Here is a 27,170-nt window from a genome sequence, read left to right on the forward strand (position 1 = left end):
GGTGATACTGCTCCTGAGAGAATGAAAATGGGTTCTATGGGATCAAAATAATTGTAGTCTTCTCAGGAACAGAGCACAGATATACATATAGTACATAAAAAGTATATCTGGTATTAAATTTTTTGGAAGGGAGCAATTAGGAATAAATGTCTAAAATAGTTTCTTAAAGGGGTCAGTAAAAAAAGTTGAGAAATACTGCCTTAAAGAAATTTTGATTTGGCTTTGCATCAGATATGTATTATGCAATTCTAAAATACCTTCTCAAACTCTCATGGGTTTCCAGACTAAAGGAGTAAAAAAAATGAAAAACTACAAACGTTTGGTGGCTCTTGGCTGGGTACTGATAGGTAAGGGAAGACATTTTATAATGCCTAAAACAAAAATAGAAAAGGTGAGTTTTTCCATGAGGTTAATCATCTGGCGTGTCTGGTACTAAAAACTGAACTGCCCCAGGAAAAGGCAGGCTTGAGGAGGGCACAAAACTCGCTGGCAAACTGCAGAAGTCTAGGAGCCTTGCTCAGAACACACTTCATTGGAAGAAAGCCACACTCTCTTTATTTGAAGATCAAAGCAGAACATGTGAGCCGACAAATCATAATTCACTTGTGGTTATTGAAAAATCAACTTGGAGCATTTGCTTGGCATGCCTCCCTGACACCAACATCTCTGAGAAGGCAAAATATTAATTCTCTACGCTTCTCAGACCCCTAGGCATGACCTAATTAATTTTAAGTATGTTAGCAGTGCCTCTGACTCTCAAAAAGATGTTTATTTCTAAGGTCCTAAACGCAAAAGAATGAACTCGGAAAGTAACGCCAAGGCGGTCTTTCCTTTTCTTTGGCTTAGCAGGCTGAGGTTAGTCTCGGCTGCCTGTGTGCATTTCAAACCTGCACCGGGAGGGACGGAGGCCTGGGCTGAGCTCCCATCAGAGGAACTCAAACCAGCAGCGCGGGTGGCTATCTCGGAAGAAGAAGGAGTAGGCGTGACAGAGGTTCCCCGCGTTCCGGTGGTGGATCAGGGACCACAGGGAGTCGCTGAGGAGGGCAGAGAGAGGCCGGGGCCCCTTGTGATCACCTTCCAGCGGCTTCACGATCTGGAGCTTCTCGGGCAGGTAGGAACGGCTGCTGAAGGACATGCCGGAGAAGCCGGTGAACTCTGAGAAGCGCGAGTGCGTGCCCAGCGACATGATGCTCTCCGTGGGCGTCAGGGAGCCGCTGAGCAGCTCGCCCTTCTCCGCCAGCTCCCTGAGCTTCCGCTCCTGCTCCTCCTCGAAGAACCTCCTCTCCGAGAGGTAGTTCTCCCGGCGGAGCGACAGCCGTCTCAGCGCCGTCTCCAGGTCGTGGGAGCCCGGGGTGCCCGGCGTGCCCGGCTTCTTACTCCGCTCGTTGTTTCTGGAAGGAGGGGAAACGGGGGTGAGCGTGGGACGCCAGCAGGGGGCGCTGTATCATGTACAATGAAGGCCTTCCTGCTAAACGTATGGGGGTGGACATTTCCGCATGGTGCAGGGTTTTCTAAGGAAACGGAGGCAAGTAGCTGAAATTTAGTGAAAACTGCAAAAACAAATGCCTGCCCAGGGTTTTTTTGGGGGGGAGGGGGAGCAGAGGGGAGAGAGCACTAAGGTGGAATGAAAATTTGCACACACTGAAGAAATAAACCCAGTCCCTATAAACATGTCCCTCAGGAACCCTTAGGAAGGAGCCTTCTTCCTGCGGCCGCAGTTCCTAGATACCAGGCAGGCAGCTGGTTGGAGGGATGCCTCTCTTTCCTCTTGCATTAACGGAGCTGAGAGCTCAAGCACTTTCCCAACCATCTGACCCCCTCTATCAGAAGAACCAATTATATTGTCACAGGAAAAGGATGTAAAAGTCGGCAGTGGGGGCGGGAGTGTTCTGCAGGGCTTCAGGACAAAGAGGGACTGACCACTGCTGAGGAAGGCCCACCCCAGGGATGCGCGGTGTGACAGGCACTTGCTGGGCGTCCAGCACTCCACCTTCTGAAGCAAACTAGACCCTGGTCAGGAGACAGGGCCTGAGTCCTCCTCAGGCTTTCAGGCATCCAGGCTACAGAGGGTTCATGAAACAAATGTCTATTCTGTAGCCTAACAGTGAAGATTAACAGAAAAAAATACTCACTTATCCTCTGCCCTTCAGCATTTTACAGAAAAGCAGAGGTCCTGGTGCATCCTGTCATACCTCTTTAAACTGGTCAAAATAGCAGCATCAAGGATAAGCATAAGCTCAGTGGGTTGGTAAAACATCTGAGAACCAAAAGGTCGATACTTTTCAGGCGATTCTTATCAGCCCCCCTCTTCTGATTACTGAAGCTGTGTTCAGTCCACACCACTTCTCTCCAAAACAGAAAGATAAAAGCTCCTGGCTGGCTCACCCCAAGTCAGCCGACTCCGCCTCCAGGATGATGCTGTTGGTCTTGTTGTCCAGGACGACGTTGCCAACATCACTGCCATAGAAGCTGGACCGGGGGGTGCTGACGCAGCTGGACAGGAGGGAGTTCACGGCGGAGGACTGGTTGGAGCCGGGGATGTTCATGGGGGAGGGCGTCAGAGACCTCTGCTTGACCACCTGGTTGATGTTTCTCACAGTCTCAAAGACTCGCCTCTGGTGCCTGGGGAGACACAACATCGTCCATAAATAAGCAAATGCAGGAATGACCTTGGAGTTAAACCCTCCAAAACTATCAGCTGAGGAGCCAAAATGCAGCTGGCTCACGTGAGCCCCAAGCAACCTGTGCCTTCCACGTGTTTTCTGAGGGAGTTGGTTGAAATTCGAGAGACTCAACACCCACTGAATGCAGGGCTCTGATACATGGCTGTGTGCTAAAGTTGATGCCAGCAAGAGTGATCTTGCTTTTCAGTGTCCTTAAGCTTGACCTCCAAATAAAAATATGTAAGTGGTACTTTTGTCTTCCACCTAGTTTCCTTCTTTCAGGATGGTTACTAGAACACAGACTCCAAGAGGACAGAGTTCACTGTTCAACACATAATAGCGCTCAATAAATATGTGTAGAATGAGTATCTGCTGACCCTTCATATATGTAAAAAAAAAGCATATATTAAAAAAAAATTAGTCTTAAATTTCTATAGTGAGAAGATAAACATCAGATTAATCTTTTTTTTGGAAACTGCTATTTCTAAGAGCAGAACTACGTGTTGATGCTCATTTGTTCCCTTTTAAGGAGAAAAAGGTAGGCAGGTTGCTGTAACAGTCACTTCTTTCTGGGATGCAGAGGGCTTCACACATGCATGAGGCTCAGGGCCACTGGTCACTCCCAGGATCTGACTTATGTTTTGTCAATGGGGTTTGAATACAGAGAAAACACAATGAAATCGGATCCACGGCTTCCTTATAAACCTCGGGGCGGGCCAAGTACAAGGTCTCTAGTTAGGAAGAAAGATGGTAGAGGCCAATATCCCAGAAAGGAAATGGAACCCTTGCTCATACCCCTTGAAGAGCCCTCTTTATTTCATATTGCACCCTATTTTTCCTTTCCTAACAGATGCTATAAATTTTTAAAGTAGTGTTTTCCACTGAAAGGAAAGATAAAAATGAGTGGTGGTGTCCACATGGAGCTTGTGTTAAAAGAGATGGGAAACACATCTCCCCTTCCCCAACTTTCTGGAAGTTCATAATTTATCTTTAAAACTTAACAAGAGGAGCTGGGGGTGTTGTCAGCTGTGTTCTCATCTTTCCCTTAATCTGTGGAAGGATCACAGTGATCACTGTTGGTGTCTGAGGCCCAAACAGGGCTGGTTTTGATCACCACAGGTCACAAGGCAGGCTCTGGGAAGCTTAGAACTAAGGCCGTACGCGATGTCTGGCGACTCGGGCTCTTCCAACTGCAGCTCCTTGCGCATCGTTCCCTCAATCTCGGCTGCCAAGGAGTCCTGGGAAAAGCCAGAAGATACACACCGAGTGAGCAGAAATTCAAACGCTCTGTCTCTAAAAGAGGCACATGGCCTGGCTAGCCATAGGAGTGAAACTGAGGCCTCAGAAGTCTGAAGACCTCCCACAACTCAAAGTTGACAGCATTCGCCGGTTACAAACCTTCACTGAGCAAGCCCGACAGTGGTTCTGAACACAGCAGGCACCAATGAGCACGAGTGTAAAGGCCCTTCACTTCCGTGCAGCTAAGGGTCTCAAAGCAAACCCCATGTTCCCTCAGCCAAACAGTGAAGCTGTGACTGTGACCACAAGGAGAGGCGGAGAACTTATTGGGCGGGGGGACCTGAATCGTGGGCACTGCCATCTAGGCCTCTATTCTTGTGCTCCCCTTGGCCCCCATGCCAGGAAAGTTCTTCTCCCCACCAACGATCTGTGGTCCACCCACCTTTAACAACCAGGTCACGTCTCATTTCTACCAGTAATCTTTCATTTCCTCCATACATAGACACCCAACACATCAAGTCCTTGTGAGTTCTCCGAACTTATGTCTTTCTCTAGGTAGGTTGTGAATTTTGTGGATCAGGGGAAGGCCAGTCACTGATGACGTCTCAATTCCCCAGTGGAAAGCAAGACTCAACAAAACAGCCTGCCTGATGAGTGCCCCCTCCCCCTGAACCACCTACTGTGTGCAGAAAGGCACCTGCTGAGGCCTCGAGGAGGACACCATGTAGGACAACCTGAAGGGAAGGGCTACATCCATGCTAACCAACAGAACTTGCAATGACGGGAACGTTCTCTATTTACACTGTCCAATATGGGAGCCACAGGCCACAGATGGCTCCTGAGCACCTGAAATGTGGCCAGTGTGCCTGAGGAGCTGAATTCTTAATTGTACTAATTTTAATTGATTTAAATTTACATAGCCACTGTGGCCAGTGGCTTCCCAGCAGTCAGCACATGGGGACTCCAGGATGTCCATCTATCTCCACAGCCCCACAGTCCACCAAGACACTCCAGTATGAGCTGGAATCAAGTGGGGACACGCGATAGGAGTTGGCAGGAAGCTCAATCAGTAAAGGGTTAGTGGGCATGTTTTCAATTCCTATCCACAAATATGCAATTTTATTTAGTAATTATTACCCACAGATTGCCATTAAACATAACCCCATGGTGAAGGGCTTCCCTAGGTGAGTCTGACATTTTTTTAAGCCAGTTTCTTTTTCTTAATACTGTTATTCACCATATGGTTTGCATGCAGAGTTCTGCAAGAGGAAAGGACCTTCATACAACTTAAGAGAAATGAGATATCAAGCTACTAATTACAAAGCCATGCTGGGAGGAAGTCGCAAGCAGAGTCTGTAATTATTTTTGACCATGATCCCCTCTGGCAGTCTGGGGAAGCCGTGGACCCCTTCTCAGAATAATACATTTAAATGAATAAAATAATTAGGATTAAAAAGAAAGTCAGATAGGGACCGGCCTGGTGGCGTAGTGGTTAAGTTTGCATGCTCTGCTTCGGCAGCCCGGGGTTCGTGGGTTCGGACCCCAAGCACAGACCTATACACCACTCATCAAGGCATGCTGTGGCAGCATCACACATATAAAATAGAGGAAGATGGGCACAGGTGTTAGCTCAGGGACAATCATGTTCCTCACCAAAAAAAAAAAAGCCAGATATATTGAACTAGTTACTAGAATATTAATAACAGCAACTGTAATAGTGTAATGTATCAGATCTGGCTTTAGGATTGGTAATTACTGTCATTTTGAAATGGAGATTAGCATAAATAGTATTTTGATACATTTGCAGCAACTGAAATGTGCTATGAAAATAGCAGTGATTTCGACTAGTGACAACGTCACCGGGAGTGCTAATATTGCTGTGGTTTGTTGTCTGCCTTCATACGAGGACACACTGTGTACAGGTGGGGATTAATGGAAATAAAAGGTATCATCTTCCCTCAAAGTTCACGGGCCCCCTGAATCCTGACTGTGGATCCAAGATTAAGAACTCCTGCCATAAGGCAAGAGAACTGGGAACATACTTGAGCAAAAACTGCTACTCACTGTTTTATTCAGCAATTAGAAGGGCTGGGAGCAAGAAAGGCAGATCTGGGCATTCTGCTCCAGAAACATGGGCATGGTACAAGCTTTAGATTGCCTTAAATACCTTTAATGCATAAGGCACCTTAAAAATAGCCATCTTCAAAAACTGAGCTGTGCCAACAGCTACAGAAAAAGGCAAACAAAAGCTTTACCTCAGCAAATATGAAAGCTGAGAATCTCTCCAGAAGAAACCCACACGCAGATTTTCAATTCAACATTTTTTACGTAATGGTTTAGTTTTAAAATGCAGGTCTGTCCTTGAGAGTGGGGAATGCAGTGGAGTGAATCCTAGAAGCACAAGGAACAAGACGGCCCCAGGATACCACTGCACTGAGATGAGGAGTCAGGAAGGAGGGAAACCGAGGCATGAGGTGTGCAAAGCTACACAGGCCAGTCTGGGAGCCGAGTGCGGTTAGCTTTAGATGGAGGAATTCGGGGGACAGAATGTTCTTTGCTGACTTTCCTGGGATTCCTGGAATCACTGGGTCACCAGTCTGCCCCTTGGAAAGCTGATGATTTATGCTCCCTGTCTTTCTTTTGTTTCCCTTCGATTTCAATCAAGTAGAGACAGAGAGAGCTCTTGCCTGACTTTGCGGTGCAAAAGCAAAGAAGAAAAAGAGATCATGATTTAGGAAAAGTGGGCGAGACAAGAAGGGATGGAAGGACAGTGTCTGGTGTGGGAGGGTGGTGAAGGGAAAGAGCCCCAAGGAAAGACCAAATGCGGAAGGGACTGAGTTTCAGAAGCATTTAAACAGCCATCCACACCTATCTCATTTAGGGAAGTTTTTCTCAAAAATTATTCTCTCCTCAGAGAGAATTTGGTATTTCATCAAACCATGGGAATAGAGCCTGAATATAAAAGTTCTTGGTAGTCTGTTCTTCAGTCTGTCCATCCACCTATCCAAATCTAATATCTATCAAGCTTCTACAGTCTACAAAATACCACTGTGCCAGGTGCGGAGTATTAAACAGAGGGAAGGAGGAAAAGAGCAAATAAGACATGGTCCCCACCTCCAAGGGGTTTATCCTGAGAGAAGAAGGCAAAGGTGTAAGCTCTCCAAATGTCACAGGGCAATGACCAGCAGAGGGAAACTGCCCTGTGTCGCCCAAACTACAGGGAGAGGTCAACGTCCTGGAAAATCCCTTCTCAGCCATGTTCCCTAAAGCCCAGACATGACACAAATCAGGCCAGGGGAAATAAGACTGTGGGGAAATAACATGAAAAATATTAAAATGCCACACCCAGCACAGAGGGAAATATTTTTTCAGATCACAGATACTAAAAGCCACCAGGAGAATGATAAACAAGCACACAAATGACCAGCAGAACCATATGGGCAATTTAAGAATTCGGGAATGCACTTAAGAGGCCAAAATAGCACGTACTTTGATAACGTCAGACAGAGTGATGTATAAGTAACATCTTCCGAATATCTGAGGTCCCTATTAAATCTAGTTCTTATCCAATTTATGTTTTAAGGGCAGGAGTAGAAAAGACGGCAGCTACAGAGGGATGGAAAACAAAGAATCAATTTGTCTCATGTGGTTAAGAAACCACCAGCTGGGCTCATAAGCCTTGGACTCGGATCCAGATCCAAGCTGCACAATGAGAAGCCACCTGCAGACTCCACTCCAGGCCCGGAGCCCCACCACCAGCATCCATGCTGCCCTCTGGGTGGGAACGCGGGTGTCAGGAAGCTAGCAGGCACTCACCATGGGAAACAGGCCCAGTGAGTGGTAGCGCCGGGAGGTGGTGTTGGGCACGGTCTTGTTCCGGAGGTTCTTGAGCTCCTCCTGCGCCTCGTGAAGCATCTCCATGCACTCTGCGTACTTGTCCTCCAGCTCGCGCAGCTGCGGGACACCAGAAAGGGAGGAGAGTCAGGATCTTGTGGGCATGTGCACTCACCTACCCAGAGAGCCAGAAAGACTGGGACAGGCTGCCCCCGGGACTGAGGCCAAACGCCCAAGAATCCTCAAGGCTCAGCTTTTCTTTCACTTGGGGTGCGCTGATAGCCTCAGAAATCTCCTAAAGTAATAACAGGCAACTGAGATAAAAACAACTTTAAATGAACGGCAGAGCAAATCATCACAGCCTCATTTCAAGTCACATCTTTGAAGGGGGTTCCTTTACATGTCACTTCACTTTCTGGAATGTTTCTCAGGAGGCTGCACGGCCTCCCAAGCCCTCAGGACCATAACAGCATCAGCACGGACTGGCAATTGCCGTGGGGGTAAGAATGACATTCAAGTCAATATAAAAATGGCCGTTAAGAAGGACATCCCACAGCCTGTCAGAGGGAGGCTGAGGCACCTTAACTGGAATCGGGGGCCCTGATGACATGGGGGTGGGACACTCACCTCGGCTGTGAGCTGCCGCTGGGCATCCTTAGCAGCCCCCAGGTGCTGGACAAGTTCCTCATTTTCCACTGTGCACTAAAAGGTGGCAGAGGTCAATCAGCTTCTCTTTTAAGATACTTAGAAGAGTCTTCTTTCCTCTTATTACCTGATCTGTTGTGATCTTATCACATGTCTACAATGAGATTTTTATCTTATACTGGAGTAAAATGTCATCTTTTATAAAATCTTGAAGGTAAAGGGTTTCCTATATCCCTATTCATTCTCTATAGCCCACTCCCCACCCCCAAGGTCACAGCTGCTCTCCACGCTCACAGCAAAAGTCTGATGTGGGAAACTACGCTGTTTTTTGCTGCTTGATCTTAAATCTAAAGGGGTTATTGTTCTGCTGCAGAACATACCAGATGCACTGTGTAAAAACATATACTAGACTAGATGATTCATAATTAAATTCCAAAACTCCATACCTATAGCAGCTTTCTTAATGAATTTTATTAATTTGCAGATTATTTTTAGAAGATAAGTGGTGAAAAATATAATCCCCTTGCTAATTCAGGGGCAACCAGTTTTATACTATTGAATCCGCTAAGCTTTTTCTCCAAAGGAGGAGCACAAATTCCTAAAATAGGAAACCAAAGGGCATTGTCTTTGGGGGTAAATGTCCCTTCCCAATCTCAGAATGGCCACTTTTGTATCAGCTCGAGAAACAGAAACCTTACAGCTTTTGCCTTTTTCTGCAAATCAACTATTTGTGACAGCAGGTGTGTGATCTCCTCCTGCTGGCGGGCAGCATCTTCCGTCTTCTTAGCCAGTTCCTCTGAGATACTGGCAATCTGCACGTTGGCATCCCCTTTGAGCAAAAAACGACAATCACAAGAGTAAATCAGAAAACCCCATATGCAGACCAAGAGAGAATGGTTTCTTTGTGGTTTATACAAGGAAAAAAATCTTTATCACAAGACATGGTGGGGGGAGTGGAGAACGTATATGAAGAAGGACTTAGAGTGCCCATTTTGCTACAGAGTAAAGCAAAGCAGCTTCCTGGGGCTCAGTCTGTCGTGAGAAGGACCCGACCCCAGCTGTGGCTCCCAGGCTCAGTGCAGGGGCCCGACTCCCCTAACCAAGGCTGCCTTCCCAGAGGAAACCAGGCAGGCTTCAGGAGTCAGCCAGGAGATGCCACAGGAAAACAAAGGTGTGTCTGGGCAAATCCCCACATTCCACAAATGAGCAGACCCACGTCATTAACAGGAACGCCTGCTGCACTCTGTTCTAAAAAGGAACTATGGCCATGCAGAATACAATTGCCTTGGGTGTTTTCAACCCATATTCAGAGCCATAACTCATTTTACTAGATTTGAACATAGGGTGTGTTTCATTTACTTAGTATTTTGCTGAAACTCAAAACATTCTGTTTGCCCTTTTGTTTGACTTTAACCTGTAAACTTATAATGCAGAGGATGGAGAGAAGTACTTATTTGCAAACCTGAGAAATCTGGCCTCAACTTTCACAAATCAAATTACTAGAAAGCAGTTTCTTGACATCTTCAACACAGGACTCTGACGCTGGGCCTAACTTAACCATTGAAGACTTCCAGTATTCCAGCAGAAAGCCAAAATTAAAATTAAATATCTATCTCAGCGCAAAATTGAGATGATGTATGGCTGACAACCTACACCCAATTTCTCACAAATCAGGGGGAGGGGTGCCACGCAAGATCAGGGGAGGCCTCTAGTCTTAAGATAGATGCTACTGAGCCCAGGTTGGCAGGGAGACTGCACTTGATCAAGGGTGATGCAAATCTGCCTAGTCATAATGATGACAGGTGTGGAAAGTAAAAAGACAGAAAAGGAGTGGGGCAGGAGGGCCGGGACATACTCAGCTCCTTCACACAGTCGTTGACCAGCTGCTGCTCCTTCTCTTCATAGGTGATGGTCTCCGTCTTTAGCTGGCAGGCCTGTGGACAAGGCTCAGGTCAGAGGCCCTGCATTCACACCTGGGCTGGTCGGGCAGGCAAGTCTGGGGCATGGAGCAAGGGCTAACTTGGGTCTGGGAAGCCACCCTTCAGCATCTCCCCACCTGTCACCCATTGCACCCTCAAATACAGAAAGTCAATCCCAATGCTCTGCTTAGATAATGAATCTCAAGTTCTCAAAGCCGAAAATGTGCATCACTAGAGCACAGCACACAGAGCAATGTGCACAAGAGCCATTCACCTTGCTCTGCTAAAACTCTGTAAACACCACCCCTGTGTCATTCTGTTTATTCATCTGTGTCTGTCTCAGCTCACAGACGTGGACCCCTTTGTGACCCAAACAGTGCCTAGGACACAGCTCTGCCTCCCACAGGCATTCTAAGGCTAACCACGACAAGAATGGCTAACACTTACGCACCTACTTTGTGCCAGGCACTGTCCTGTGAAGTACTGAGTTAGTTAACTCTCTGTATTCAGCTTAGTAAAACAAGGTACAATATGAAAGGACTAAAATTCAGAGACACAAGAGCTACCCCAGGTCTCTGGATAGCTTGGTCCCAGCTGAAAAGGTGGGAAGATAAGAGATCTGAAGACCCCAAGGAAATGCCAGTTAAAGAGCAGGTGTCCCTGAGCTCTGGGGTCCTGGCCCCAGAGAGACACTGCACTCCTGCAAGCTGAGGTGGAAGAGCCAGGATTTGTGGTTGGGATCAGAATCCCTCAGCTTGTTTTAGGTGAAGGTTCTAAGCCGGACCAATCGCTGTGCCCAAGACTGGAGCATTTCCTGGAAGGGGCAGCACTGGACTCAGAATGGGGACCACTGGGCAGCAATCTTGGCTCAGCCACTGGCTGGCAGAGAAGCTTGGCAACCCATCAGTAAACAGCAGACTGGAAGAGGCGAGGTCCAAGAGAACACGGACCTTTCCTTGTGCATAAGTGCATCCTGTCGAGTGCAGACATGAGGTGCTGTCCAGTGTGTGGGGAAGTTCAGGGTGACAAGTGGTCTGCCCTACTGGAGGGCTTCGGGGAGCCCTGGGCCATCTTAGGTGGGCATGCAGCCCAGACCTGACAATCAAGGACCTGATAAACAGAGCTGCCCCATACCTCTGGCTAGAGAGCATAAACTCACTGATAATTAAGACAAAATGCACTAAATTTGCATGCATCTGTGTTTCTGGATAGAGGCAGCAGGTGAAGGGAAATAATATGGGGTTTGGAGTCACAGAGACTTGCAAATCCTGGCTTTGTCATTCACTAACTTGCAGGATCTTGGCAAATCAAAACACCCAGCAGTCTGGGTCCCAGTTTTCTCACTGTAAATGAGAATGAAAATAACCAGCTTCCAGCTTTGTTGGGAAGAATTTAAAAAAAGAATGCAGGCCAGTGCCTAGCACAATGACTGGCCAATAGAAATACTCAAAAGCTGAGCCAGCCCTGAGGGCCTAGTGGTTGAAGTTCGGCACTCTCACTGCTTCGGCGGCCCAGGTTCAGTTCCCAGCCACGGAACCACATCACTCGTCTGCCAGTAGCCATGCTGTGGTAGAAGCTCACACAGAAGAGCTGGAAGGACTTACAACTTGAATACACAACTATGTACCGGGGCTTTGAGGAGGGGGGGAAAAGTTAAAAAAAAAAAAAAAGCAAAACTCAAAAGCTGAGTTCCCAAGTTATCTCAGCTCAGCCTTTTTAACCTAATTAAAATGTCTCCAGCTTCTTGTGTATATTTCCTGACAGCACACATGACCTGTAGTAACATGATAGAGAGGCTTTCACACTGGGCCTCTAGGGCATTGCTGCGTCAGAGCTGGAGAACACCATGGAAAGACCCCACTGTGGGAGGTTTGCCCCGACTGTGGAGGAGGAGGGACTGGCCACTTGCCTGTCCACACACTGCATAACTCAGCAGTCTGTCCAGCCTGCCCGATGGCGTGCGCTGCACTGGAAGGCAATGCCCAGCACATGAGTGAGGCACGCCTGCTGGGCCCTGGTGGCAGCTGTGAGCCAAGGTTCAAGTTCCTCCACAGCCCGTCTCCTTTGAGAATGGTGCTGTCACCACGGCTATTCTCGCCAGATAAGGCAGACGGGGCCACCACCCTTCTACACAAGAGCAGGGAGTGCACTTCACCTCGGATCGAAGTACCACGTTCTCTTCTTCAAGGTCCTTCAGCTTCTTTTGAAGAGAATCCAAATGAAAGTAATTCTGAACAGAGGAGGATGACTCATTCCTCTTCAGCCTGGAGGGGGGCAGCGGGGGCAGGGGGGGGCACGATCACTTTCTAGACACAGAGATGGTTCCCCCCTCCAGCTGGCAAACCACAGGGAAGTGCAAAGGGCTGTTTCAAGGAAAGTCCATGACATGCAGGTGTGACAACGACCCACAGGCTGCTCCCTCCCCACCAGGAAAATAGCACCTGCCTGGTCACAGGCATACCAACACTTCTGACCCACATCCCAACTCTGTGTCCCCAATTTGCAGTTGCCATATTGCCTTAGAATTTGGGGGAATCAACTCTCTTTGAAGCCTCCACAATTCCAGATGCCTGGGAGTTTATTTAATACTTATAATGAGCTTCTATGTGCCAAGAACTGTTTTGAGTACTCTACATGTCTTAACTCATTTAATGCTCATAACTCTAAGAACTATTATTAGCCCAATTTTACAAATGAGGAAACAAGTACAGAGAGGTTAAGTAACCTGGCCAAGAGCACACAGCTAGCAAGCCACAGAGCTGAGAACTGAACTCAGCCTATCAGGTTCTAAGTTCGCGCCCCTAATATGAGGCTCTGCTGACTTAGAGAAACCCCACACTGTCTGTCCCCAGGACCCACCATGGCACCTCTGGCTCCAGAATTCTATTTTCTCTGACAGCAGAGCCCACCCTGCTACCCATTAACGTGCCGGGCCAAGTCAATCTAAGCTGACCAAGAAGCAATAAGAGCCGGCTAGAGGAAAACTAAAATCCCACTAAGAGAGTAAATCATTCTTTCTGAGACACTCAGAGATGCTTGCCCTGGAGATGGTTGAGACCAGCTGACCTGCATTGCTGGTGAAAGTGACCCTGTCTAGGCAACTCCAAGGAAATGGACAACAACCGGCCCGTGCTGCGGCCTCCAGACCAGGCCCTCAGTGACTTACGGAGTTGAGCACACGGACTCCGGCTCGCTCTCCTCCGCGGCGCTGGTGTAGAACTGAAGCAGCTCGTCCTTCATGGACAGCTCATGCCGGAGCTGCGACACCTGCACAAACAGAAACGGGCCGTCCTTCACTCCCCAAACGTGACCACGTCCCCACTAAGGCCCACCTACTGTTGAGTGACAACGTTTTTAAGATTCCTGATTAAAAGTGAAGGCATGTAATTGATTTTCTGCTATTCAAAGAAAATAAAGGGTTGAGTCTGATCCCACTTAAGAAAAATATAACCCACTACTTTTTGGCAGAAACCCCTCTGCTTAAATTTTTAATTTTTACTTTGGTACAGAAGAGAGGTAAGAGGGGACTAGAAGACTCTAGAATGATGGTTGTGGGGGGACAAGACAGCATATGGGCTCTGCAAATAGCCAGATGACCAGCTGGGCAAACAGCCAGAGAAATGGGTCATGTTACCAAATGAAAGAAGAGGCCATTTGCTTCTGCTGAAACCAAATCCCATCTGGAACCAGGACCCTGACCAGACCCTGGGGATGCCAGCTCTGGGGGGGCGCAGCTACAAGCAGCTTGTCAACCCTCACTCTCACACTTGGGAAACCTCATGGCCTCATCCAGTGACTGCTGCCCCCTCTCAGGGCTCAGGGCCAAGCCTGGTCAGACTGCTTTGTACTTGATGATCACGAGATAGGAATTTCAGATACAGGAAGAAAAGAGGCGGCCATTAGGAACTGGCCATACCGACTACTGCTAGAATGGTTCTGCAGATCACACTGATTTATACCTAAGGTTTAGAATAAACAAACCTGTGCCATAAAATCTTCCACTTGCCCTCTCCCCATTCAGCACTGATGAATAGGGAACCAGCGCTGTAAACAAGAATTGTAATTCTGTTCTAATTCTTTGTCTCTAATTTGACTTGGGGTCTATTTATTCCAACTTTCCTACACAATACAGTGAATATATCTTCCATGGAGAGGCCAATTTTATGTGCATGAGCCTTCAGCTTCAACACCTAGACCAAGGACTGAGTGATGTGCCAAAGAAGGACATATCATAGTTCTCAAATTCAAAGCTTTTTCAAGGGAAAAAAGGTATTTCCACTCCCACAGTGTAGGATGCTCTTTGTGAGAGGCAAGGAAACTCCAAGCCAGGGCCGTAACGTGGAGAAGCAGCACATGAGGACAATGGGTGACCAGTTACTGGTTCCCGGTGGCATGTCCCTCTGCTAAGAAGGGGCTCAGACAGGGGCCAGGCTGACCTGGCATGCTTTATAGCTGAGAGAAGGGGATTCAGGTCACGATGCTGGGGGCAGGAAAAGCAGAGGTCAACCTCACACAACTGTATCGACCGTATCATCTTTTCAAGAAAGCCCAGGATTAAAATTTTTCTTATATAGTGGCAATTCTATTTCATCATATTAAAACTATAATTAAATCCTGACAGCAATAGCTGGGAACAGCTTTAATGAGGGAAAGGTGTGAACACATCTTAGGGACATGAATAAGGGCCTCCCCTCTCCCTCTACGAAGGTTTCTTGATTAAAAAAATAAGGGAGAAGAAGGAAATCAAATCAAAGTCTTCAGAGTTAAAATGCACTGTTAAAAGAACAAGATGATGGGAAAGAAGCGACAAAGTGGGGCCTGGTCTACCTTTTATTCTAGCAACCCCACCGGACTCCCTGGCCTTCCTCCTCCTGTCACACCATATCCCTTCCAGAAGAATCAGTGTTGCTCCTCCGAAAACTTCAGCTCTTAAGGCGAGCCTAAAACATTCACATCCTCCCTCTCATCACTGATCTCCATCAGCTAAGATTTTTATCATGAAAATAATAGGGTTCCTATTATGAAAACAATAGGTTATTTTTTTTGTTTTGTTCTACACACACAAAATTATATTGTAACGATGAACGTGCAATTGCTGCCTTACTCTGCAGCCTGAGCTAGCCTCCGGCCTGCCCACGCTCACTCACCAAGCCCTGTTTATTGTTGTATTAGCCTGTGTGTGCTTCTGCCGAGTGCTGGTGATCTGGTCTCTTAGAGGACCGGGACGGGGCACCATGGACCTACTGAATGAGAGCTGTTCCCACTCTGAGTGACTCCATCCACACTGTCGGAAAGACAGACAGTGAACAGAAGGAGCCAGAGAAAGGCAGCTTGCCGTCTCTAGGGTGGCCCCTTTAGCACAGGCAGCTGGAGCTGCGGACTTGGGTGTGCCCTCGGGAGGGCCTTTCCGACTGGGGCCCCATTACATCATCATCTTCGATGGTGCCCAGCCCGAGTGCCTTTGCCACCAGCTCTTACCTCCTCCCTGATGTGCTCCACTTGCTCTTCCAGCAGCTCGTTCCTCTCGGTTAGTGTCTTGTTCTTCTTCAACAACGACTGGCCAATCCGAGCAGCCAATTCTAAATCCCGCTCTTTCTAAGAAGGGCAGAAGCGAGAGCAGAGAGTCAAAAGCCCATGCTTCCTGAAGGAGCCAACAGCGCTCAGTGTCAACTGAGGAAAACAAGGGCATTTAGAAATAACAAAGCAATTAATAATTCACTGTCCATTCGCCAGCATTTGATACCTGTTCAAAGAGGAGTACGCTCCGCCCACAGACGGTGCTAGAGCTATGCAGACCTTACACAACAAGAGGGAATCTTAAAATCTAATGAAAACAAGTTTCTGTTCCTACAGAAAAAACATGCTTCCGAACACATTTCTCTACCACTGCCTTTGGTGTCTGTGTCATCATTTGATAGCCTGTCTCTACCTGAGGGCTGGGCTGGATTGCGTAGCCAGGATCCACCGTGTGAAATACTCAGTAACTATTTGCTGGATAAATGAATGAATCCAGAAATTCCAAAGTGCTCTTTCAGTGAAGCCAAGAGCTGGCTCAGGGAAGCAGCCTCTTTAGCACACATCAAGCTGGAATTTATTAATTCCTTATATTTGCCTCAGATGAGACAAAAACATTTAAAGTTGTTCTGAAATACAACTGCATGCTTCTTTTACTTAACGGGAGGCTACTTAGGCTTTATTTTTAAAAAAATGTTTTCAAAATGGAGACCTAATGCATAAAATTGCCCTACTTCAGAGACAAAGACTATGTTAAGGACGCAGAATTTCCTGAGTTCAGCTGATGACATCACTTGGAGCAGAGCAGTACACAGAGGAAAGTCTTCGGTGCCTATAAAGACACAGCTGCCATCACAGGAGCAAAGATGGCCCGACAGTGGAGACAGTGGGCAGACGCCATCATCAAATGCAGACTCATCGATCCCTGCCCAAGATCCTGCTTGCCACTGTGGTTAGATTCAACTGGCTCACTTTTAGGTGAGGGTTGGCAAGGGGAGGAAAACTCTGGAAAACTAAATCATTTAAGAAGCCTATGCTAGTTATTCTGTTCACCTGGTGTAAAAAGTAGACAAACGGGAACATTTAGTTTTGAGCAAAAAAAACAACAACTGGGGAGGAATCCCAGTTTCTGATCGCCTATTAACTAACCACGCAGCCCTGGGCCAATGGCTTCCTTTACCAAGGATCCTACCCTCCAGATGAGTGTTTTCAAAAGACAGGCTATAACTGGTTAGTAGGTTGAGAAGCATTTTAGTAACGGCAATAAACATTTTGGTTTAAATGAAATTCAACAGCACAGAATTGAAAATGCCAAAGTGCATTCCATGTAATCAGAGTATTACTTCACAATTACACTTTCGATTGTCATATTTACTTATGTGAGTACTGAGTCACAACCTAAGATGCGTTTCTTATCGTGGGCACTGGTCAAAAGTTGACCTGCACCAGGTGAACCGTTCTGCTCTAAAACGGTGAGAGTTCAGGTTCCCTCATCTCTAAGGGGGTTAGGGTAGAGGGCCAGACTAGATACCCTTGAAAAAAATCTAGCTTTATGATTCACTGAGTTGTATGACAAAAAAAAAAGCATAAGCAGCTTTTCTTCCATATCCACTAAATTATTCCGTGCAATGTGGAACACCTTCCTTTGTTTGTCACAGGCCTTTCACTGAATTACGAGCAGAGCATTGGAGGTCAAAGTCTGGGAGGACTCTGGATTCAACAGTGATGTGGCTCTCTCTCTTGCACAGAGGATGGTGTCTCTCCCCTAGGTCTTCCACAGTCCTGGGATCTGTAACTGCTGTCACCACTGTCCCAGAAACCAGCTGGGTGTCACATCAAGTGAACCATAAATACCTCCAACTCATTCCCACAATTTGTGCCTCCCCATCATGCCCTCTAATGGAACAAAGCGGGGCCAGTGAGTCTGCCCAATTAACCGAGATGCTCCTCTCTACGTATTCATCCATGCCAGCTACAGTGTCTACCAAGGAGGCCTTATCACAATGGCCCTTTATCACTTCTCAGACTCAACAGTTGTGCTTATTTGGTACCTGGAGGAAAGGACCCAAAGGAATTGTGTGAGGGAACCTGCACATCTACCTCTCCAGGGGCCGACTCAGAATTAGCAGCCGGGGCCGGTGGTTTTAGCCGGCTGACAGTTCAAACTGCAAAACCACGTCCAATTCCCTTTGGAAGTGTGGTCTCCACAAAGCTCACTCAACTCTACTAAATTTCTCAACTAGAACAAGTTCTCAGACTGAATACCAACGGTGCTTGATGCTCATTGGCTCACTGCCTCACTGTTCTGTGCTGCCATCATGCATTCAAGCTGCTAAGTTCCAACCAGCACAGACACTTTATGTGCCTTAGTCACATCCTGCATGCAGATTCCACTGCACACAAATCAAGCGCAAAGTATAATAATGAAATCCGGCAGGGAGAGGCACTGCTAGAGCACTGGAAAGATGCTGGAGGCTTCCCAGGGCCCAGAAGGAATGGGAACAGCCAGGGAAGAGAAACAAGTAGGCCAGTGGAAGCCCGCACCCCTCCCATTACCCCCAAACCTCCCTTCTCCCTGCCCACCGAAGGGGAGTTCTCACGTCATCTATACCCCAAATCTAATCTCTAGAGTAACACAGGTATAACTCTCTGCTGGGGGAATAAAAAAGCACGAAGTTATAGTAAAAATATTTATGGATTGGGGCCAGCCTGGTGGCACAGTGGTTAAGTTTGCATGCTCTGCTTCAGCGGCTGGGGTTCCCAGGTTCAGATCCCAGGCATGGACCTACACATCACTCATTAAGCCATGCCGTGGTGGCACCCCACATACAAAATAGAGGAAGATTGGCACAGATGTTAGCTCAGGGCCAATCTTTCTCACCAAAAAAAAAAAAAAAAAAAATTATGGATAAAATAAAAAAATTCACCAGAAATGGTATCATAGTGTCTCTCATTTTCCTCTCTACTTTTACCAAGGCAACCAGCTGATTGGGTTTCTCTTTGAGAATTATAAGAATGAAAAAACTCCCATTTTTTACAGCTAGCCAACATATGATAAACGTTTACTTCTAAAAACAGGAAACCAGCTAGGAGATGTAGTTGGATTCAACTACAGTCAGAATAAAAAATTACAAATAAATAATTTAGGTCCTTTGAAATAAGCTACTCAAAGGACTGGTTCTTTTCCTCCCCAGCAGATGTGGCCAGTGGAGCTCCCTCCAGGTCTGCCCACTCCCTCTTTGTGGATCTGCTTGAAAAGACTGTGACTTGCCTCTCAGCCCCTTTTACCAACAGAAACCTGGTGCTGCCTGACACATCCCTGGAGATGGAGAGCAGCCTGCCTCCCACACTCAGCAGCTGACTCATCTCATTCACCCATTCTTGATAAAAAGCATGACTAAGGGGCACTTGGAATAACCCTCTTTGTAACTGGGGAGGAGGCAGCTTTGCCCAAAGGTAAATTCCGAACAGTAGCACGCCAGGGTAAGCCACAGAATCCTCTTCCTCTTAAACCCAGAAGAAACTTCACGCTGGCCAAGGACTGTGCTTTGGCATCCTGTGCAACCTCCCCAGCACCCTGCCTGCATGTGGCAGGTATGCAAACCAAAGCAAATGACGGGCGGAAATGGAACCGAAGCCAAGAAAAGCACAGCACAGTAGTGTACAACTGCCACCTGACTGGGGCAGTTCGACTGGAACCAGGAAACCTGCCTAGTTCCAAAGAAAGGCAGTGACTGAGACCTGATTCTTATCAGGACAAGGAAAAGGACGGCATATATCAAACACACGGATACCCACAGATCACTGCCATGATGAGCCACTAAAAACAAAGAAGGCACAACCAAGAGCCACCTGAAAAAACTGCCCTCCCAGTATACCTCGCAGTAACTCAATTTTTAAAAAAGACAACAGCCTATGCTTTATACACGGACACTCATGTCGGCAATTAGCTGGGGGAAATGTGAGCTATTCATAACCAGTATGTGCATAAAGGGCTGGAGTCCCAGGCTCCCTGGGAAGCGGTCCTTGCATGTCCAAGCAGGGACAGGTTTTGCCCTATGGAGGCATTGCCCAGCACTGCCAGCTCAAACTCAGCAGGAGCCAAGAACAGTGGGCAGCGTCCCATAAAAAAATTTACCTGGTTCAAAACATGTCCCACTGACAATCAACTAATCAAGTTCCCCAAAACTAAATAAACAGGGCAATAAACACTATAGCCGGAACCATCAGAGTGGCATGCATTGCACTTAAGGGCCTGGGTTGGAAAGCAGCCGTGCGATCTTGGGCGTCTGCTGTCCTCTCAGATTCAGGTCCCTTCACTGCAGAATGGGGGGAACAGTAGCATCTACTTCTAAGGGCTATCATAGAATTAATGAGATGATGCATGGACAACACAAAGCTCTCAGTGAAATTTTACCCTTAATAATAAGCACGACAACAGAGGTAGACATTTATCAAAGGCCTATCATTTCCAAGGTTAAAGGGAGAAAGAAATCATCAAACAGGGTCCCCACCTTAAAATAGCTTCTAAATGATTGAGTTGGATGAACAAACCAAACAGAACTGCAGGGTGACTCGGGGGCACAGGGGTCGGCCGGGGCACAGACTACTGGGCCATGGTGATGCTGATGGCCTCAGAGGTCCTGGTGAGCCCTGCAGCACAACACTGAAAGCCAGGAAAAGACAGAGGTGGCCAAATGGTGCAAAAGGTGAAGGATGGGAGAGCAGGAGGAAGGTCCTCAGTGACAAGTAAGAGGAGGTTTCGGAATGGGACCAAGCGTGTGACCTTGAATGCCGCACCGCGTTCTGAGAGTCAGGGGAGGGCAAGGTGATTACAGAGGGCTTGGGACAGTGACAGCACAAGAAAGCGTAGAGCAGAAAGAAACTAAAGTCTCACTGCTGAGGCTCCAGGAGCTGGATTGGTGACCTTGGAAAAAAATAAAGGTATAGATGTAGGACCCCAGAGAAGACTTGATGACCAACTGGGTATGGGGTGAAGAACGGATGCTGGAAACACTATAAGATCTAGAGAGCAGTGGCACTGTTGGGGGAAATGGACACAGCAGGAAAGAGTCCATAATAAACCATTTTCAAAAGTCGGTGGTGCCAACCAAGGTAGCCTACCAGGTGGCTAATGCCAGCCGCTAAGATGACTGCAACTGGAGCACCACCAGCAGGCCTGTGCCCTAAAATGCCTCGCTAACTGCCCTGTCACACAGCCAAAAACCTAGTGTCACTTATTTGGGGCTGAGGAGTTTGTAACTTCTCTGACATGCAGGTGGTCAAGCAGGTCTCAGCTCCTGCCCCGACTCAACTCAACCGGGTCTATCAGTGGGTGGCTGGCCTTCAGGAGAATGGGAGGGGAGTGGGCTGCAAGGCAGGTGAGCCCTCAGGAACTCAGAGGAAATTGGAAGGGTCCAGACCCTCAGAGCAGGTCTGAAAAGGCTCGATGTGTAGAAGGCAAAAACACAGGGAAAGGGAAAGACATAAACATGGGGTAAAAAGATGTCCCTCCAAAACTCTGGGTCCCACCACTCCTGCTTATCCTGTGCTTCAACCTTGTCCTACCACTGGCTGGAAATTATAACAACAGTTTCTACATCATCTACTCTTCCTGGAGAAAGAAGAAGAGTCACATGACCCAAACTCATTCTCGATTCTGGAGCAGAAACAAGGGTCTGAAAGCTAGCGCCTGTGCATTTAAGGCCTGATGGGGGGTGGGGGGATACAGTGTTTAAAGATGGGTACTTATCCAATAAACACTTACTATAACAGCCTACAGTGTTCTGGTCTGTTCTAGGCGTGGGGATACACACATTATACTCATCTGTTTCTAGAGGCCTTCACAGCACCGTAATTCTCAACAGCCAAAGGCTGAGAAGAAACCGAGAAAACCACAGTCTCTTCTAAAATACCAGCAGCTCTTTTAATACTAAGCAAGTTTCCTAAGTTTTTCCTGCCAGGCTTACTTTGGTTATTTCCATGCTGACACTGTATAATAATATCCATTTAACCTGATGTAAGTAAAAAAACACATTACAAAGACACGGATAATGATGTATTTTTCCGCTATTTTGGGGATACACTCAAAATATTTTGTTAGAGGGGCCGGCCTGGTGGCATAGTGGTTAAGTTCACGTGATCTGCTTCAGCGGCCCGGGATTCATGGTTTCAGATCCTGGGTGGGACCCACACACTGCTCACCAAGCCAAGCTGTGGCGGCATCCCACATACAGAATAGAGGAAGACTGGCACAGATGTTACCTCAGCAATAATCTTCCTCAAGCAAAAAGAGGAAGATTGGCAAGAGATGTTAGCTCAGGGCCAATTTTCCTCACAAAAACATATATATATATTTTGTTAGAATATACTTTAAGGGTTTTTTAAAATCCTAAACTGGGTATTATAGCAAGTATTTCAATGCTACCCTATTTTGTTTCATTAATATATTCCTTTTAAAGCCTAAAATACCTTGCACAAAGTTACACCTACAAGACCTGCATAGCTATCAGTTTAAAAAAAAAAAAAAGTCAGTAAATGATACCCTGAGAAGGCCCCATTTCTGAGATTCTTCACTGCTTTAATCAATATAATCAATTATGAGCGACTCTGCCTTCCCCTGAAACACTTACCTCCTCAAGAAGCCGAGTAACAGCATCTATGTCATTATATGTCTTGGTCATCTGGCCAACTCTTTCAGCACATAAAACTGCAAGAAATAAAAACGACAATGAAACAACCGATGCCACCAACCTGCCAAACAAATGACTCATCTAAAAAAGTGGCCCTAAAGTTGTGCCTGTGTATTAGGCACAAAGGGTCATTGGTTTTGCCGAATTCAACCTATACTACTCAGTACCACCTGGTTTCATTTCGCAGTTCCAGGGAAGAGCCCCAAGCTTTGAGGGGGTGACAGGGTGAAAGTGACCTCTAACCTTTGCAAAGCCTTGACACGTGTGTGCGTGTGTGTGTGTGTGCACGTGCACACTTGAGCATGCTTAGAGGTGGTGCTGAGAGCAAGGCGCTGAGAGCAAGGCGCTGGAGTAGAAGGGGTATGGCCTCATATAAACTCAGCAAACTGACATTGGCCAGCAGCACAGTCACCAATGTGTGAATTATCAGAAAGACGTATAGGATCTACGCCTCACTAACCATAGAGACCCAACCACGTGGACAATGTGGAATCCTTCAGAAAGCAGCTATGGTATAATTACTAAACAACAGTCTTAGGTGATCATTTCATAATAGCACAATGCCCCCTCCCTCCCCAAATGGCCTAAATTCTAAGGTTATGCAACCAGCTTCCATACCATGAAAACTAGGGTGATAGGTTTTTTAAATCCCCCCCAAAGAGACTACTACTACTAGTACACACACACACACACACACACAGAGTGATATTTCATTACATATATAATTTACTGTGGTCATAGAGGCTGCATGCAGGCCACTTAAAGACTGTCTTTGTTCTCCCTCCACTGGAGAAAAAGGTTGTGCCATGAAAGAAAGCTTTAGTCGGCTGAAAAACCTCAGGGTTGTTTTATTTTAAATCAATAGCAAGGAATTGACTGGCAGTTCAACACACACCAAGAAGGTAGCATGCGTTTTATTCTGTGAAAGAAAGAGTAAACGCAAGTGGATTTAAAGGCAAGGTGTAAAATTTTTTGAAACCTGCCACTTTTGCGGTAATGTCTTAGTAACTCTTTATAATGAAGATTTTAGAAAATAATTCTTTAAGAGTCGAAGACTTGGTTCAGCTTTCACAATGACCCACTTTCAGTAACAGCTCACACAAGGCATTTGGGAACTGAAGTGCATTATTAAGCCAAACTCAGCAGCATTGCTAATGACAGACTGCAACTGGCATCCAATAGGTCTCTAAATATTTTATCAAATGCAAGCAGAGATCATCCTAGCGAGTGAGCTCAGAGAAATCTGATCTGCTGGAATGATTTTCTAGCTTCAGGAGGAGACCTGAAATCTGGTTCCAAATCTGCAGGCCTACCAACACCGAGCCCTGGGAGCCAGGGGAGGGGGCTCCCCTTCGGGCCTCTCCTCCACCCAGCACTTTAGGGCAGGAACCCACCTGCCTGCTGGAGGGCCGTGCACGGCCTCAGGCACCTTCCTTCCCTTCTCCTCCAACAGAGCTGCGGGGCGGGAAAGGACAGGGAGATTTAGGGTTGCTTTAAACCAGAATTTAATTTGATGGAGATGGAGTCTAGCTCAAATTGCTCTAAATAGTTCATCAGCTCGAGGTCACTGAAATCCCTAAGTGAGGATTCCTATGCCACAGACAGGCATTCGTTTTTCCAGGCTGCACGGCAGGGGGTGTTTTGCAACAGTGTAGATAAAGACCCTGGAGCCGCCAGCCAGCCGCCTGGAGGCAAGCGTCAGCAGGCCCATTTCATCAAGCAGAAACGGCTGCGTTACAAAAGGCCTCTGTGTTGAAACCTGTATTGTGACTGGAGGGCCGGCCCCTGCCCGCCTTGCTCTCAAAGGACCAAGTCCTCTGCTGTCCTGGAATAAAAGAAAACTGGGCTACATTTTAACTAATCTGGCTCAATGTCACTCTAACATAAGAGAACAAGATTCGGAGCTCCTTGTTTCTCCGGAATTATATTAATCAGAAATTATACTTACATTTTTTAAGCTAAGTTTTTGAAGTGAGATGATTGTTGTTAATCATGTGTAATCACAAGCAGATGTAAGAAATAATACAGAGATCCCTTCTACCCTTTACCTAGTTCTCCTAGTGGTAACATTTTGTAAAATTATATCACAACCAGGGTACTGATACTGATACAACTCACGAATCTTACTCAATTTCCCTAGTTTTACTCATACTCATGTGTGTGTGCATGTGTGTGTGCACATGTGAATATTAAGCTTTATACAATTTCACCACCTATGCAGCTTCGTGTGTTTACCACCACAAGGATGCCTGGTGTTGCCCTTTTATAAAGTTAATTTTAAAAAGCTTTAACATACTTTGACAAACGAACCAAATAAAACGTACCCTTGGGCCAGCGGTTTTCGCCAGCATTAAGCAGTCAGGCACATGTTGTCAGGGCGCACACAGTGTCAGGAGGCAAGGTGTGCCCTTTCACGTGCAACTGGGGTGCAGAGGGATGCAGGGACCCCTGGAAGTCCTGAGGCCTTTGACGGAGCCCAGCTACAGAAGTCAGAAGCACAGCTGAAAAACTGCTGTGGACCGAGCCATGGAGGTATGGGCATTATCACAATGGGTGTGTGTGTGGGAGGGGGGTGCAGATTTATGACTCAGAAAAAAATTAGGATAGCCATGAAAATATTGGCATTTGGATGGAATTACAAATTTTAACTTTTTGTGTGTGCCTAAAAAATTTTTTTTGTAGTGACTGTGCACTGATGGGAAAAAAATCAGTTAAAATATCTTTCAGAAAATATATAGTTGGCTACAACACATGGTCCTGAGATCCTCCCTGAGGCCACTTTGAAGAGAAATTAGTAGCAGCAGATCTGCACTGAGCATACTTCCTACAGCCAGGCCTTGTTCACAGCCCTCTCTATGGATTATCTCATTTAATCCTCGGAGCAATAAGTACTACAACGTACACACTTACTTACATTAACCCTATTTTACAAATGGGAAATGGAGGCCCAGAGAGATTATGTAACTTGCCCAATGTCACAGCTAGCAGATGGCATATTTCAAAATAAGAAGAGATTCCCAGCAGGAGCAGCAGTTAACATTTATGGAGTTCCTGCTACGTCTGGGATTTAATATGCTTTCTCTTTAATCCTCACAACAGCCCTGCAAGGCAAGCGTTGTTATGATGAGTACTCCATAGATGAGAAAACTGAGGCTCAGAGAAGTTAAAGACCCGACCGAGGTTGCAGCTAATGAGGCTGCATGGCAGGGACTGAACCTAGGCTCCTGTACTAAACTAGGGAGCCACAAGGGTGCAAGGGCAAGGCTGAGGCCGGCACAAATCAACAAGGTTTAGGAAGCATAAACAGAGCAACACGTATCTGTGATGCAGGGGAAAGAAAGACCCTGACCCTGGGGCTCTGGGGCTTAGGTTTTCATAGGAGACTCAACCAAGGCCATGAGGCCCTGGGCAAGCCCTGTACTTGTGTGTCTTGCGTTTCTTCTTCCAAGAAATGAGGGGGCATGGGTGATACCAAAGAGGGTGGGAAAATAACAAAGGATACCTTTAAACAGAAAGACACATACAGGCTGCACTTTTCAAGCACCAACTACCCAATCTACAATAAACCGTGGTCATTTCTCTCTATGGGAACAGTATCCCAAATGCAGGTTCCACTTCTGACCAAGGGAGTTCTACCTAACAAATCCAGTTCCACCCAAACAGGTATGTCCCCTCCCAAAAAAAAAACACAAAGAACAGCCGTTAACCTCTACAATAACTTAATAAGAGAAAACTAGGTCCAAGTCCTAGAAAAAGCAGTATAACACACCTATGGTAGCAAAGCAGACATACAGTACACACGGCAAACGCCCAGCAGTATCACACCCACATTAAACAATGTTCATTCTTGTGCACCAGGCTCTGTGCTGAACAGGACAGGAGACCTGCCCTCCTAGGGGCACAGAAAACAGGCAGCCCATGTGCCCTGTCAGGGCAACCCTGGACAGGGGTCCCTTGAAGGACTTTGGACTTTTACCGTGGGATTGGGGGAAGCCACTGGAGGGTTTTCAAAGGGGCAGTGTTTTCTGGCTACAGTGCAGAGAAGTGCAGGGGAGGGGGTCAAGGCCGATGATTAATCCAAGGAAATCCTGGGTGGCAGGGGGGAAGGAGGGGACTGGTCTCTTTTCTTGAGAGAGTTTAGAGATCAGACTGGGTGAGAGGCAAATCAAAAGGTATAGGATCTGGGTAGCTCACTAGGACAAAGGGACAAGAGCACTCAATTTCCTGGGCCTGGTGTCCCCCTGTGGGACAGGCTCATGAGACAGAAGGTCAGAAGCAAGAGGGGACTGACCCAGTGCAATCATTGGCATCGGGACAGCTGCTGAGATCACAGTGGAATAGCGGTCCAAAACCCTCAGCAGCAGGAGGCCCACCTGCAGGAATGCCCTCCTCGGAGCGGGAGGTACTAAATCGTGGTTTGGAAGAATCCACTTGGAGACGTGAAGAGAATGAAGTAATTGAGTGCTTATTCTTTGGGACGGCAGGTGGGATCATGAAGCCAAATTTGAATGAGTGGCCCTAGGCTGCCTGACCAGGGAGAGAGAGACCTATGATTGGCTGTCCCAGCTAACGGGCGGGGGCGGGGGGGGGGGTGGTTGGGAGGGGGAGAGGACAACACACCCAGGGTTTTGACAGGACCATATCAGAGGGGGCATCTGATTGAG

At 47.0% G+C, this 27,170-nt stretch overlaps 1 protein-coding gene across 23 annotated transcripts in view; it reads right to left on the bottom strand.

The window, feature by feature from the left end:
- Positions 1-27,170, bottom strand: part of TRAK1 (trafficking kinesin protein 1) — a 177,141-nt gene that overhangs the window by 20,428 nt on the left and 129,543 nt on the right. For all 23 annotated transcript variants that reach the window (XM_070575790.1, XM_070575787.1, XM_070575777.1 and 20 more), the window contains 11 exons: positions 22,447-22,523; positions 15,779-15,895; positions 13,467-13,567; positions 12,456-12,564; positions 10,237-10,315; positions 9,080-9,210; positions 8,364-8,438; positions 7,719-7,856; positions 3,825-3,901; positions 2,386-2,622; positions 1,075-1,391 (listed from right to left, as the gene is read on the bottom strand). In XM_070575790.1, the coding sequence (XP_070431891.1) occupies positions 1,075-1,391; positions 2,386-2,622; positions 3,825-3,901; positions 7,719-7,856; positions 8,364-8,438; positions 9,080-9,210; positions 10,237-10,315; positions 12,456-12,564; positions 13,467-13,567; positions 15,779-15,895; positions 22,447-22,497 (1,432 nt within the window). In that variant the 5' untranslated portion in view covers positions 22,498-22,523. The remainder of the gene's footprint in view (positions 1-1,074; positions 1,392-2,385; positions 2,623-3,824; positions 3,902-7,718; positions 7,857-8,363; positions 8,439-9,079; positions 9,211-10,236; positions 10,316-12,455; positions 12,565-13,466; positions 13,568-15,778; positions 15,896-22,446; positions 22,524-27,170) is intronic.

Source organism: Equus przewalskii, chromosome 15 (genome assembly GCF_037783145.1).
Source record: "Equus przewalskii isolate Varuska chromosome 15, EquPr2, whole genome shotgun sequence".
Classification (NCBI taxonomy): Eukaryota; Metazoa; Chordata; class Mammalia; order Perissodactyla; family Equidae; genus Equus; species Equus przewalskii.